This window comes from Misgurnus anguillicaudatus, chromosome 24, assembly GCF_027580225.2.
Source record: "Misgurnus anguillicaudatus chromosome 24, ASM2758022v2, whole genome shotgun sequence".
Classification (NCBI taxonomy): domain Eukaryota; kingdom Metazoa; phylum Chordata; class Actinopteri; order Cypriniformes; family Cobitidae; genus Misgurnus; species Misgurnus anguillicaudatus.
Genome location: NC_073360.2, coordinates 35247120 through 35262946, shown reverse-complemented (window position 1 = coordinate 35262946; position 15827 = coordinate 35247120). Strand labels below are relative to the sequence as shown.

At 38.6% G+C, this 15827-nt stretch overlaps 1 protein-coding gene across 1 annotated transcript; it reads left to right on the top strand.

The window, feature by feature from the left end:
* The first annotated feature begins 6420 nt into the window (after positions 1-6420).
* LOC129438504 (green-sensitive opsin-3) lies at positions 6421-12082 on the top strand. The gene is made up of 5 exons (XM_055197236.2): positions 6421-8158; positions 8359-8527; positions 8774-8939; positions 9628-9867; positions 11523-12082. The coding sequence occupies exons 1-5, from the start codon at positions 7777-7779 to the stop codon at positions 11631-11633; spliced, it is 1068 nt and encodes a 355-aa protein (XP_055053211.1). The 5' UTR covers positions 6421-7776; the 3' UTR covers positions 11634-12082.
* Positions 12083-15827: the final 3745 nt, after the last annotated feature.

Here is a 15827-nt window from a genome sequence, read left to right as displayed (position 1 = left end):
TCGAGTGATTCTATGTGCATCGCGTGTGTTGTAGGAATGAGTGCCTGTGCAGGAGCGTCTAAAAGGTTTATGATAAAAGAGACGAAATCCAGTGTCCATTCTCACGAAATCCGTGTCCAGCATCAGAATAAAAAAAACCTTGAAGCCATTTTTTTTCACATATAAGATTAAGGTCTAAACTTACTATAACCATTATTTTTAGAGGATTTAAAACATATTTCCTATAGAATTATTTAAATTTTTTAGATTATCATTATAAAAAATCATTACCGCAACATGATATTACATTAAATATATGCATTTACAAACTCATGTTTTGGTAATGAGAACTAAAAAGTTGTCTAGGTACTATGACAAACAAAATTTACATTTTTATGTCCCTTCCAACTATTTTTTGAAAATGTTAGTTCCTTGAGGGCTTAAACAATGATTGAAAATTCTTGGACACACTTATATTCCTTATTATTGTCTCTACATTTACCAATGATCACCAAATACCACATGTTTCTTTACTGTAAATGTTTATAGCATCCACTGAAGCTTTTTTTTTTTAGATTTTTTAATTATAAATATTTCCATGTCAAAGAACCCAAATCCAGTCATGGACACGTTGCGGTAATGAAAAGTTTCCCCTTAAATGTGGCAATAAACACATATTTTGAAAACACGAGCAACACACATGACAATCCGAACACTTATTTTGAATTTGTGCCCCTCGGATGAGCAGTCACGAGCCGCCACTCTAATGTTAACATATTAAAATTAACATGAACTGAAATTAATAAATTCTGTTAAAGTATTGTACATTGTTAGTACATGTTAGCTAATGCATGTTAGTTAATGCATTAACTAATGCTAACCTTATTTTAGACTTTAGACTTTTTTCATGTTTAAGTGCTATAATTGGGTCCCCAGTGCTTCTACCAACCCAGAAAGCATGAAAAATAGCAACCCTGTAACTTTGTTTTGGTAAGGCTCTCTCTGCAAGCATGTGAATAAATAGGTCATGCGTATTTCGCTCCCCCCATGACGTAGGTAAGGGCTCCTATTATAATGATACCGCCCCTTCAACTGCGCTATCCAACCATGAAGCTACCTCGAGTGAGAGTGACCGAGAGAAAGTATGACTGACAGCATGACGCGTTTGTATTCCCTCAAACACAAACAGGAGCCTACAATATTATAAATTTTATTTTTAATATTTCTAAAGATTGAATTAACGTTCTATATGATTAAACTGATAGAGAGAGAGCGAGTGAGTGAGAGAGAGCGAGTAAACGATCGAGAGAGAGAGAGAGAGAGAGAGAGAGAGAGAGCAACGCGACGGCTCGCTTTCAAGTAAGTTATGTTTAATGTGTTTCTCTGAAGTTTATATGAATGAACACGAGGATTAATGCACTGCACGAGACAGAGTGAGAGAACAACGCGTATTCACTATCATACACAATAAGTAAATATGTTGTTTAATGTTTCTCTGAAGTTTCAAATGAATACGAGGAGTAACAAGATAGATGAGAGACTGACAGAAACGCGATTGTGTTCAATCACAATAAACTTAAACATGTCATGTGATCTGTTTCTCTAAAGTTTAAGCATTAAACGTGTTGTTTTATTACAAATCATTTAAATGTGTTCGTGTGGTTTGGTCAAAAAGTTTACTTCTGAGTGTTTGTGGAAGTGTAATTTATTGTAACATGCTGAAAATCATTGTGCCTGTTTAAAACACTGGCAGCATATGAGACCTAAAAGTCTTTATTTTTATTCCACAATGTTCCCCATCTGCTGATAAACATGTATTTAGTATGCATAAAACAGATGATTGACTTTTTAAACTTGTTCAAATATATAATGCTTAACATCGCTCACTAACTTCTTTCGTGAGAGAATCTTCCTCGATGCTCTGTCATGTCTACAGCGTGAGCGCTTGAGACTCCGCCCACCTGAGCAGCTCGTTTGGATTTAAAGGGATACACACAAAAACGGTGCATTTCTGCTCAGACCCATAAAGTGCCTTTTTTAACATGCCACAATAAATTACCTATATGGTATTTTGAGCTAAAACTTCACATAATATACTCTGGGGACATCAAAGATTTATTTAATATCTTAAAAACGTCTTGTGGAATGTCCCCTTTAAAGTGTTACTGAATCCTCAATAGCATCCACATAATTGTATTTGGAATCAGAGGCTTATAGACGGTTTCACCAGCAACAACATTGCAAAAAATGATTTTCAAGAAAAAATGTTCTTAGTATTTTTGTCTTGTTTTCAGTTAAAAAGTTTTTTTGCTTGTTTTATACACAAAATCACTTAAATTTTATATTTTTGGTCTTAAAACTAGACTTATTTTCTTGGATCGTTTTGCTCATCAAGAAAAAGCATCTTCATTTAAGAATTTTTTTGATATTTTTACTGAAAACAAGACAAAAATACTGGGCGCACTCACACTATCCAAACCAAACCGCGCTCGGGCGCGTTTGACCCCCAAAGCCTGGTTTGTTTGACAAGTGTGATCGCTCTGTTCCGCGCCCGGGCGCGGATTGGTTAATCGCGCCACGGCCGGGTTGCAGAGGTGGGCCGGAGCGCGGTTCACTTGGGATCAGGCGCGGAAGGCTGTGGTGTGAGCGCATTCGCGCCTGAGCGCGATTCAAAAGGTGAAGACGTCAGCTGCGCGACCACTCACCTTCATCTGCCGCCGTAAAAACCTTTTGATGCGCGCAGCGGGGTTACGTGAATGTCCGAGCTGCGCACGTGACAGATCAACTAAGCAGTATGATGACATGTGAGAAGGCTGTCTGTAATTGCGCACCAAACGACTCCGAATAAAAAACACAGACTTATCATTACGGTGGGTTCCAGTGTTAAGAGAGAGCTTTACTTCCTGCTTTTTTCAAAACAAACGCATCTTAATGACGAAAGCGCGCCCGGACTCGGATCGATAAAAAAGTACAGTGTGAGTGCGTGCACCTGGGGGAGTAGGGAGGGGTGACAATCGCGCTGGGGCATGGTTTGGTTTGGTTTGGATAATGTGAGTGCGCCAAGATTTTTTTTTCTTGAAAATCATTTTTTGCAGTCCATTTTTTGCTCTTAAAATCGACTAGTTACAACCACACAAGTTTGCGATGCAGGTTGAGAATGTCCGCTGCAACAATGGTTTTGGGAAACACCTGAAACATTGAACTATGCTGAAACGACAGAACTTCCTCATATTTGGCTAATGATACTTTTAGGAAACGAACTCCAGACCGATAAACAAACACAGACCGGAAGTTAACTTCGGGCCAGGCGCATGACCGTGACAACCGATGAAACCGTCTATAGTAAAGTGAAACAGTTCGATGATATGTAGAGATTTTAGGTTCAGTCCCTAGATTAGGTCTAAAATAAGTTCCTTAATTCATGTTTTCATCTGTAGATCTAGTCAATATTGGCTACAGTGATCCAAATGGTCTTGCACTCTCCAACAGACTTATAAAATATAAACAACACCTGAGAACTGCAAGCCTTCATGCTGGTCTAATGAGTGTAAAATCCCAAAAACGAAATGATTTGGCTACAAAAGACTTGTTGAAATTTTATGCATTTACAAATAATTTGAGGCTGGAAGTGACGGGTCCATTGCAGGCCGTCTCTCCCAGCCTCGGATAATTTGTAAACTCATAAAATTTCAACAAGTAATTTATTCAGCATTCTGGTGTCCACATAACTATGCCTAGTGGCAGTAGTTATTGCAATGAGATATGACTGTTTATGCTGAGGTAAGTGAAATACATTTATAGTAATAAAGAAGTCATTTTTATGCCATGATTATAAATTTGCTCTCGTTTATGTGCGGTTAACTCTACGAGGAAACAAATAATAGAATATTGCTATGGTCAGATGCTTAATTTTAGGAGCATTACATGCTGTTATTTTGCCATGTTGACAAGGCAAACCCATCAAGTCAGCAAATCTGACACCATAAATCACTTAAGATGTTGATGACATTTTTAACAAACATAGGACTTGGCACCTGTAATACAGGACTTAATACAGTGCATATTATACGCTGAATACTTTACATTTTGATTGAATGAACCTTTGAAATGCAAATAAACACAGACCTGTCACAGCAAGGGTTAATAGGTAAAAGTGGGCGATTTAAGCTTGATTGCATTGTTATAAATGGCTATACACTGTCAGAGCATATTACCATGGTGTTGTGGGGTCACAGTTTCTTTAAAAAAAAAAAAAAATTAAATTTAACAAAGGCGGTAAAGAAAATTGATATTACCTCAAGGTACACTGTAAAAAAGATTTGTAAAAAAAAGTTACCTAGTTGCCTACAATTTTAAGTTAATTTAGCTTAAAAATATTAGTATTATATTTAATATTAAATTAATATTTAGATAAAATTGGCCCACTTTACCTAAATTCACCCTATTAATGCAAGTTGCTATAGGTTAACATACACAATTAGATTTTTTTTTAAATATGTAATTTATTATTAATAAATGAAGAGTTTCGTTGCAAAACGAGATAAATCCATTTTTTTACATTTTTGTCAAAACATGTTTATTATTATTTTAACAATGTTATTATTTTGTTTTATGGTGCTACTTAGCTGTATTTTTTAAGTTATGAAGGTTTAAATCAAAACAAACCAACTGCAGTTGCATTGAAATTAATTGGAATGCACAACCAAAAACGAGATTTCTGAACAATTAAAAAACGGTGGTTATCTCGTTTTGCAACGAAACTCTTCAAATATAATAATGTGTATTTGTTTGTTTGTTTGTTTGTAACTAAAACGGTAAAAGAATGAAGTTTAACTAAGTTCAGGAGGAGCATGGTCATGTAATCCAACCAATCAATTCAATTTTATTTATATGGCGCTTTTCACAATTGTTTAATTGTTTCAAAGCAGCTTTACATTAATAAAAGCACAGAAAAATCGATGGACAACATAAGCAGCAGAATACAGCGGCTAAGATAAAACCCTACTAGCGAGCGTAGTATGTAACGTATAGAGAAGGGGGGCTAAGTTAAGCCAATGTCAGCTGACTCCCCAGGGGTTGAAAAAATAGCTGTAAAAATATCTATAGCCGTCCTCCACCCCATTGCCTAAAGACCGAAGTATAGTTACATTTTTATGCATATGCAAGGGTACAGTGCACATGATGCAATTTTAGTCATCAAAAGAGTGCCCGCTTACTGTTCAAACCCCACGTACATTGTACACGTAAGTCGCGCATGCGAGAGATGCGTTGAATGTCTGTGTACACATACGAGTCAAACAAACTATACTTTGCAAAGCTATGCGTTCGACCATGCACGTATGTTGAATAAATGTAAAAAAACAGACTATACTCTGGGCTTTACTCTCAGCCGGTATCTATCCTGGGTAAAGAGAGGGGAGTACCATACTCTCATAAATGAATACGTAAAAGCGGCCCTTGTAAAAGTACACGTTTGTACATGTGGTACAGTCCTTCTAGAAAAACACTGAGGTTTTTTTTGTGATTGATGTGGGCAAAAATCCTTGATCTTGCGGCACGTTTTCTTAAAAAATATGATGGAATACGCACAATTTTATGCGAAGAAAATGCGTAAACTTGCCAAAATTGCGAGAACTTGCAAAAACTGTTTGCAGCTTTTGCAGCTTTTCATTGATGTTGACACTGCATAATTACGTCACTTCCTAACATTCCCATGACAACAGGGGACATGGCTGCGTGTGAAGTAAATGCAACATTTTTCAACTTTCTGCTAAAATATATATGGCATTTTGCTAAGAAAATGCAGGATTATGAAATTATGCAAGCCCCGCATATTTTGTGAGCAGAAATCTGCAATTTATGCCGCAAAAGTGCGGCTTATTTAAAAAATGCAAATATGCAGACTTTGGCTAATTATGCATTGAATCATGCGATCGCATAATCATGTTTTTCTGGAGGGACTGATATAAGTACTTCAAAGGTACATATTAGTACTTCAAATACATTTCTTGGTACCATCCCAGTGACAGCTTTTGTACCTTGCTATAATTCTGAGCTCTGATCCCTACCCTTCGACAGCATGCCAAAAATGCTTTATTATGATATTGGATTACAGGTAAATGCGAACTCATTAAATGGTATTAAGAATACATGTGCAATTTATTTGATGTTGCTAACTAAAAAATTTGAAAGAAACAAATCAAATCAACACACATTTTTCTGTTACTTTAACTTAAAAAATAAATTTAAACATATTTAACTTAAATTTATAAGTTATGTCAACTTTTTAAGCCAAAATTTAAAATAGTAGGTTGAATTGACTTGCAAAACCACGTTTTTAAACTTTGTGCTGCATTTTTTTTACAGTGTGCTTTTTATTTACATAAAATCAGTGTTAAACATTTTTGATATTTGGAAACACTGAACATATAGCTGTTGAAACACCAAAAGTAGCTGTAAAAAATCCAACAGAGACTGGAGAACCATTTATAAAGACTTGACTACAGCCTCAATCTTATTTACTGTACAGATGAAGGCAGACGTTAAATTCCAAGTGACGTCGGCTTAGGCCTAATTAGTCAACAGGATTGGATTGAGGAATTTTGGCATAAGAAACGTGTCACATTGTGACAAAGAGGAAGTTGGATTAAAGCAACTTTAACCTGCATTCACTTATACTTTAAATTGTCCTGAAATTACTAAATGATACACATTCGTCCGATCTCAACAACCTTTTTACCATTCAGGAAGAGTCACGAAAGGAGCATAATTATTTTTGACCTGTCTGCTTTTTTTGAATGGAAATGCCGGAGACGGAACAATGTCAAAGTCCATTAGCGTGAATAGAAAAAGAGGCCACCCAAAAAAGGCGTAACGTCTCTCATCCATCACGACTTGATCTTCCTGACCCAAAAGTACAGTTGATCTGACATTTGCTTGACATTATAAATGCATTTGATATTTGTGTCAGATTTGTTCACAATAAGCCTTTCCCTTTCTTGAAAGGAGCTTGGAAATGCACCCTAAATGGCCCATTACATGATTACAGCTATTTTGAACAACAATTAAGTATTTCTGTTGTAATTTAAAGTGGATCCTTGTCAAGTCCAAGCTTCATTTTTGCCACTTACTGTCGGTTTTAAAAGGCAGAAGATGACATTTGACATTTCAGGAGGCAGATGATGAAAGGGTCAGTCATTCAATCACAATTTAGTGTCTTGGTGAAAAATACAAGCGCTGGGGATCTTAAGAAAACAGGCGTGTGTCTGACAGAATACAAAAGGCAGTATTTATATATTTTTTTAATCCTTAAGATCATTACATTCTTAAGAAATAAGGATACAAAAGCTGTCACTGGGGCGGTACCCTTTGAAAAACTATACACCAAGGGCTCACATTGTACAGTATAATTGATTTATTTATTGGCATCACATTACAGTTTCCATCGTACGGTGTATTTACATAAGCACTGAGTAAGTATGTAATAAACGGCATGCACTTATGTATTCAACATGGAAAGTAATGTAAATTGTTACTCACAGTATATTATAAGGTTAGTGTAAGGTGCTGTGATAATCCCCCAGATCTCTTGTTGGACTCAAAAGGTGATTGTTTGGCCTGTCTCACACCTTTTAATGAGGCCATCAGATTAGCTCCGTCACTTTCTGCGTGTCCATCCTGATCCCATTTTGCTCCTTCACCACTAATCTCCATAAGTCAATTAACTCAGAATATAAAAACCACCACCACCATGCTGAAGTCAAAAGAAGGCAGGCGAACGCGAAGAACGCTCCAAGCATGCCTGATAACATGGCCGGTCTTCATGGCTTCGAGGGAGAAAACTACTACATTCCTTTGAGTAACCGCACGGGGTTGGTGCGGGACCCCTTTCTGTATCCGCAGTACTACCTCGCAGACCCGTGGCAGTTCAGGTGTCTGGCTTTTTATATTTTTATGCTCATCTGTCTCGGTTTTCCCATCAATGGCTTGACTCTCGTGGTCACGGCACAACACAAGAAGCTCCGGCAACCTTTGAACTTCATCCTGGTAAATTTGGCAGTTGCGGGGATGATCATGGTCTGCTTTGGCTTCACCATCACCATCACTTCGGCCATGAACGGCTACTTCATTCTGGGCCCGATGGCATGTGCCGTTGAAGGTTTTATGGCAACACTTGGAGGTCAGTAATTATGCAAGATTTGGGGGGTATGTGTGTATATATGGATAGGGTTGTCACACCCCTTTTAGACAATGCAAAACCCAATTAGTGTTTGTAGGGTTTTAAGGTTAAGTGGGTTCAATTCTCCACTTTAATTCACTATGAATAAGAATATCTGCCAAATGCATAAATGAAAATATTAAGTCTTATTTTCCCAACAGGTGAGGTAGCGCTCTGGTCACTGGTGGTGCTGGCTATTGAACGATACATCGTGGTCTGTAAGCCCATGGGAAGCTTCAAATTCTCATCAGGACACGCTATGGGTGGAATTGCCTTTACCTGGTTTATGGCAATGGCGTGTGCTGCTCCACCGCTTGTCGGCTGGTCTAGGTAAGCATCATTTCCCCAATTTCGTTCATATAGGAAAAAGGTACTATTGCATAGCGTTTACAGATCTGAACTGATTATCCAAAAATTCAAGGTTTGAAACTCATAAGGGGGCGATTCATAAATTATCCCTCCCTATTAACCTCAGACATTAACCTCATGTTGCTCCAGGATTAATACATCTTACTCTAAATGACTACGGTGGTATATTAGTGGTTATTAATTGACTTTGTATGTGTGTTATTACAGGTACATTCCCGAGGGCCTGCAGTGCTCATGTGGGCCAGATTACTACACACTCAGCCCTAAATTTAACAACGAGTCCTATGTCATCTACATGTTCGTTGTCCACTTTATAATTCCAGTCACCGTCATCTTTTTCACATATGGACGTCTTGTATGCACAGTGAAGGCGGTAAGCAATTTTTACACTGGTTTTTGAAAATCTCAAACACCACAGGACCCACCCCAGTCCTGCAAGGGAATGGATGGGATAATTGTATGATTTTATTTGTGTGGCTTTTTTGCATCTGCAAGCCACTTGTTATACACATAGGTCACACACGTTGCATTCCTTAAAGGAAAACACCACTTCTTTTTCAATATTTTACTATTTTCTTACCTCAACTTAGATGAATTAATACATACCTATCTTTTTTCATTGAGTGCACTTTTGATCTTTGTGCGGCGCTTAGCATTTAGCCTAGCCCCATTCATTCCTATGGCTCCAAACAAAAGTTTTATTTTGTGCCACCATACTTACTCGTGTAACTACTCATGTCTTTAAATAGGGAAAACATGGAAGTGTTTGGTGGCTTCTAAATTCATTCCTGTTTGGATCCTAAGGAATGAATGGAGCTAGGCTAAATGCTAACACATTCATGATGCGCTGTGCAAGGGTTAAGTGCACGCATTGAGGGGATATAGGTATGTATTAATTCGTCTAAGTTGAGGTAACAACATAGTAAAATATCGAAAATGGTGGTGTTTTCCTTTAACACCATAAGGTCAAATCCATGAAAAAACAGGAGGGTTGACAGGAATGGCATAGGCTGCACTACTGTTTTTAACAGTATGTCAATACATGTTTTGTGACCTGACAGGCGGCAGCGCAGCAGCAAGATTCAGCCTCCACCCAGAAGGCCGAGAGGGAAGTGACACGTATGGTCATCCTGATGGTAGTGGGCTTCCTGGTGGCCTGGACCCCGTATGCTAGTGTTGCAGCTTGGATCTTTTTCAACAAGGGAGCCCCTTTCACAGCCCAGTTCATGGCCATTCCTGCCTTTTTCTCCAAGAGTTCCTCCATCTATAACCCCGTTATCTATGTGCTGCTAAATAAACAGGTATGGTCTCTTTGTAATATTCAAATAATCTGCTTATAACTTAATGTTCTTATAAGTTTCCCAAGTTTGCTGATCTTGAGTAAGGAGGTCGCACACCAGACGAGAAGTGCAGTGCCGTGTCCCATCACGCCATGTATCTAAAAACAAAACACATTATTTTCTATGAATGTACGCACACTGGCGGCACCTGACGGCTGCTGTCCACTATACCTCAGGACACTGCTCAAATCTCTGTTGCGCCACTCACATAGTTTAATATTAAATAACATCATATTTGTCCCAAATCGTTTAACGTTGGCTGCTACCATATATTTCGCATTTTGAAGTAGACGCTATCTGACTAAGCTTGCGCTATTTAAGGTGCACTTCTAGTGTATGATACCTTCGAGTTGACCTAGACCCGACATGGCACTGTGCTTCTTGTCCTGTGTGCGACCCCCTTAAGACACATTCACACCAAAGACAGTAACTGTAATGGTTCATTCCCACCAGCCGTGGTAGAGGCGGACGCTTGAACATTTGAGATCACTCGCGTCATTCGCGCGTGAAATTCTAGTCATTCGAGACATTCATGCGGAAATTCGCGTAATGGGAGGGGCTTCTGCGACTCCGCTGAGACTCCGCCACTCCGCTCGCTTCCTGTAATCACATCACTACTACAGCAAGATCCTGATTGGTTAAGGCGGCGCGGAAATCCGCCAAAGTTCTGTTTTTCAACTTGCGTGTTTTCCGTGGCAACGCTCAATTCGCGCGTAACACGCCATCCACGGCACACGTTCCTGCGCCATTCGCGCCGCGCTTACCGCGTGTACCGCGCCACAGGATGCCTAATCGAGTCCTTGCATTGACTTACGGTACATTCACACAGGGCGAAAGCGTTAACGCTTAACGGAAGGCTTGTCTGAAGTGTGGCCAACAGCCAATCACAGTGGCCGCAACCTATGATCCAGTCTTCCATTAACGTAATTGGCAGGCTCTGTCTAGGTTATTTGCATATGCCGATCTGATTGGCTGACGCTCGCGTTTTTATGCTTGAAAAGTTGAGAAATTTTCAACTTCTGCTGCGAGCAACGACACTGACACAGCGCCGACAGATCCACAATTCAGTTCGGCAATGCAATACGTCACCCATTAAAAGTTAATGGGAAGCGGCAATGCTTACGCCCCGTGTGAATGCGCCGTTAAGATGTAAATCAGTCGCGCTTGCCACGTCTACCGCGTCTGGTGTAAACCCTGCATAAGGATAAAGTCCTCAAAATCAGCTATAAGGGTAACGATAAAGAGGAACAATATCACCTTTGGAGTCATTTAAAATACATTTGCACATTTAGTATGTGATGCGCATGTGTCCAAGGTTAGAATAAACAGTGTTGTTGGAACTGATGGTGTGGTGGGGAGTGCTCTGACATATGCCGCAGGTGTGCTTTCGGCAACCCAAATTCATTTCCCAGTTTGAGGTCCTTTGCCAATTGTGTACCATCCATATCTCTCCTTTCCTTACACATTGCCTGTCAAATAAAGGCATTAATGGCCCCCCAAAATAATGTTATTGTCCATTTATGTGAACATCGCTAATATAATTATTGTTCTAGCTATCTGTATCTTTATCGTTCTTGGTGTGACCTTTTTCGATCCCCTCATGTATCTCCTCACAGTTTCGCAGCTGCATGCTAACCACTCTGTTCTGCGGTAAAAACCCCATGGGAGATGAGGAATCTTCAGTGTCCACCAGCAAGACAGAGGTCTCTTCGGTGTCCCCGGCATAACGACTTCCTGCCCCGCCCAATCACACTTGGTACCCGTGAAATTTTTGGAACGTTTGGAACTCCTCATCTTGCACGCACTCCCACCTTCTCACTCAATACAAGAGCACAGCACGCAAATGATTGTGTCCTGGGTATCGGATATTTATATTCATTGCTGCACTACACAAGCATCAGTAATAGGGGACACTGTATTCAGAGGCGCTTGCTCTTTTTGGGGGGTGGGGGTCGATGCCAAACTGCTAGCCCGAATCTGCAACACTCGCTGAATATTTTCCTGTGTGTGTGGTTTTTTTGTTGTTGTTGATGAACTGATGCAAATTTGTGCTGGTTTGTTGAAGGACTTGTGTGCTGTATATATTTTTGTATGTTAACGAGCATGTAAAAAAGACAAAAAAGAAATGTTTGGAAGTAATAAAGTCTTGCATTTATGTTTCGTTTCATGCATTTTGGATGAACAAAGACAATGCTTCATGAATTCAAAACAGGAGATAATAGGTTGCCACTATAGATGCAGTATAAGCTGCTATTTTATTAGTTTGTTGCTATGCTGGTTGCTAGGGTTTATAACCTTACAAGCTCAAATCAACACAGCCTACCCATCTGTGATATTCTGCTCCTATTATATTGCAGGAAAGTTATCCTATAGGCATATAAATAGCATTTCTGTCACCATACCTCATATGATTCATATATACATTGAAGTTTAATAATTAGCTTTAAGCGTTTTGAGAAAGTTGTTTGTTTGTATTAGCCAACACTATTCATTACAGCTGGTGCTTTGTCTAATATAAGACCCTGTCACTATGTTTGCATAAATATACTCACAAACCGCTAGCTGTGCCAAAACCAGAACTTTGGAACACAACCAGATCTTAAGATTCTAAACAGATTTTGACACCTGCAAACTGCTTATAGCTTAGTTTGGCATTCGCGCTATGCCGGATTAACTCACCAATTCATTAGATTTAATGTATTTATTTACTTGAGCTCACCTAATTGTTTAATGTTAAGTTCTTTGACCTTAATTTCCAAACATTACCTACATGTCCTGTTTAATCCTGGAGGTAGCTGAGGACACGCGCAGCTGTTAGGGTTAATAAGGGGGTTAGTCAGATGATAGTTAAATAAGGAAAGTTCATGTTAAAAAGAAAATGTGTCGTCATGAAAAATGTTTCTTAACCTAATTTAGTCACACAATAAAATATATTGTGTAAAGATACAAAGTGTTGTAATCTTGTTATATGAAGTTAAACACGCTCTTTTAAAGATTAGTCTGGCATGACATATCAAGGGTAATGAGGTCAGCTAAGAGCCTCAGAGGATTTGGGAAACATTCTGGAGTGTTTTATATACTTAATACCCTGTAGATACCGCATGAGGTCACAGTGGTGTTTTCACATCTAGTTCGTTTGAGGCCTCCAAACGCTCTCAGAGCAGTTCAGGGTGTATATGGGAACAAACCAAGTGATCTCAGACCCCCTAAAAGGACCCAAAAGTGAACCAAACTCAGGCCACCAGTTTGGTTCGCTTTGGGGTTCTTTTGTGGTTTGATTTCTTTTTCAGATGTGAAATCAATGAGGTCCCGGTCCGCTTCGCATGTCGTTTGGACGTTGTATCAAAATCAACTGCTGCACAGAAAGCTGCGGTCTGAGTTCTTATGAAGTTGTGATGTGAACAAGAAAGGGTCTGAGATCACTTCAGTTCTGAAAGGGACCAAAAAAAGAACTGTGTCTTCTGGTGCCCTATCCTGCTGGAAGTAGCCATCAGAGGATGGGTACATGGTGGTCTTAAAGGGATGGACATGGTCAGAAACAATGCTCAGGTAGGCCGTGGCATTTAAACGATGACCAAATGGCACTAAGGGGCCTAAAGTGTGCCAAGAAAATATCCCCACACCATTACACCACCACCACCAGCCTGCACAGTGGTAACAAGTCATGATGGATCCATGTTCTCATTCTGTTTACGCCAAATTCTGCCTCTACCATCTGAATGTCTCATCAGAAATCGAGACTCATCAGACCAGGCAACATTTTTCCAGTCTTGAACTGTACAATTTTCTTTAACTTATAGACACATTTGTTTTGGGTTTTATGTTAATGACAAGAATCTAATCAATGCAAGTTTTTGTATAAACCTCATTTATCAGAAAGTTTACATCCATACATTTAAATATACAAAATGTAAACCATACTTTTAACTTTATTCAATTTGTATTCAAGTTCAATGCCTGTTGATAAGAAAACATTTAAAAGTTGTAACATGTTTTATATTCATCTTTAAATACTTGTTTTATTTAGTGCCCCTACTTTTAAATGTCTCTTTTCTCTTCAATTTCTTAGGATCTTTGTTTCGATATGTCTATTTGATCTTTATATGATAATATTTTATGAATAATTTAATCAAATAGTTATTGAGCTGAATATAGTTATTGTTAGTTTGTTTTGTATTTATTTCTATTGCACGTAATAAAGGGAAAATCATATCTAAAATTATTAAACTAACAATTTTGGAAAAAGTTGGAAATCGTGTGAAGAGGGGTACATTCTGTTTCAGGCAACATGTCATATCTCTCATGTCCCTTTTAACATACAAAAACCTTTATTTTATTCTTTCCTAAAATGTTTTCTTTAGTAAAATCGGTTGTGTTCGTAACCATCATGTACGTTTTACCGTGTCCTCAACTTTCCATCCTATTTGTATCCCTTTAACTAACATAAGCCAGTTTCTTAATGACATCATCCTTCAGGAGGTGACGTATTTGCGTTGAGAAAACAAACAGCAAAAGTTTAGTAAGTATGCCGTACGTTTCATAAATCTTCTGATATTTTGGTATTATTTGGTGTTTCACTCTAAACCATTCGTTCTGTTAGATAAAATTACAGAAAGTTGTACATTTATGTTTTTTTTTAAGTTTACAGATTGAAATGGTTTTGAAAGCAGAATGTAGCTCATTCGCGCCCTCTAGTGGTCCGTCTGTAAAACTATAGCAGGTAATTAGGTGCTAGGTTGTCAATGGATTTCAATTTGCTTTCATGAATAAGTTAACTTTCTCATTTTACGTTATTTCAAACAGGTACATTTTTACATACAAGCCCCATGAATGATTTACAGAGGCTCAGTTAGGAGGAGCAACTAACCAGAAAATGCCGCTAGTTGCAAGTTTTCAAGGTAGGTTATGATTTTTTTCTTTGTACAACATGTCAGTGTTATTATTGGTTTGACTATTATAACACATTTAATTAATTTATGGTGTGTGGGACTGTGCTAGTTTGGAGATTTTTGTAGTGTTATTTACCAAACTTCAAAGCCCAAAAAGTAGAAAGGAAAGTTTTAATGGTTTGCGGGTGTGCGCATGCGCGACTCGCGAGAAAGCGTGTGCTTGCATAGCGTGTGATGAAATCGCACACGCCAAAGAAGAAACAACAACAACAACACGAGGAGGAAAACATTTAAGTGACAGCACTTTCACTGTTTTCTGTATGCCAATTTGAAAGTCATGGACTAATGAATGGACAGGCCGTGGATTGTTAGTGGACAAAAGCTTCACCACTTCTCTTGTGCTTCATTTAACGTTAGTTGTGTTGTTGCTTTGATCCTCATGAATTGGATGCTGGTCACATTTTTAATAACCCTCCTCAAAAATGGCCATAAATAGAGTAGTGTACTGTTTGCTGGCATAAGGGTGAAGTTTAGCATTAGGAGTGCCAAAGCTAATTAGCCAAGCCTTGACACCCTGGCTGCGTCCGAAAACTCTAAATTGCTGCCTTCTGAGGCAGCTTTCCAAGGCAGCAAGGCATCAAGGCATGTGTCAGTACCCGATCCGTGCCGCCTGTCCAATCTGTTTTGCGCATGCGCATAATTGCGTAGTAGAAAACGTCATCATGTCACTGTGCGATTGGTACCACGCATGCGTTGAAACACTTTACGGCCAAGCATAACAACTGGCAGCGTATTTTTGTAGGCTACACTTTTGTGTAGTTAATAAAGACTCTTTTTAAACATATTTAAATGAAGACTTTTTTTAAAGACATATTTAAATGAAGGCAATTATCCGAAACTGCATCCCAGCTAACATACAGCGGCTAATGGTTCATAATCGTTAAATCACTCTAACCAAAATGTCTTTCAACAGAATAATAAACAATATACAATAGCAACTCGAAAATGTATTATTTTCAGTAAACCGAATAA

What these genes read in the sequence shown, in the direction of transcription:
- LOC129438504 (XM_055197236.2), top strand. Translation starts at nt 7,777, where the DNA reads ATGCCTGATAACATGGCCGGTCTTCATGGCTTCGAGGGAGAAAACTAC. An exon ending in TTGTATGCACAGTGAAGGCG is followed by an intron (nt 8,940 to 9,627) that starts GTAAGCAATTTT and finishes GTGACCTGACAG; the next exon opens with GCGGCAGCGCAGCAGCAAGA. An exon ending in ATGTGCTGCTAAATAAACAG is followed by an intron (nt 9,868 to 11,522) that starts GTATGGTCTCTT and finishes ATCTCCTCACAG; the next exon opens with TTTCGCAGCTGCATGCTAAC.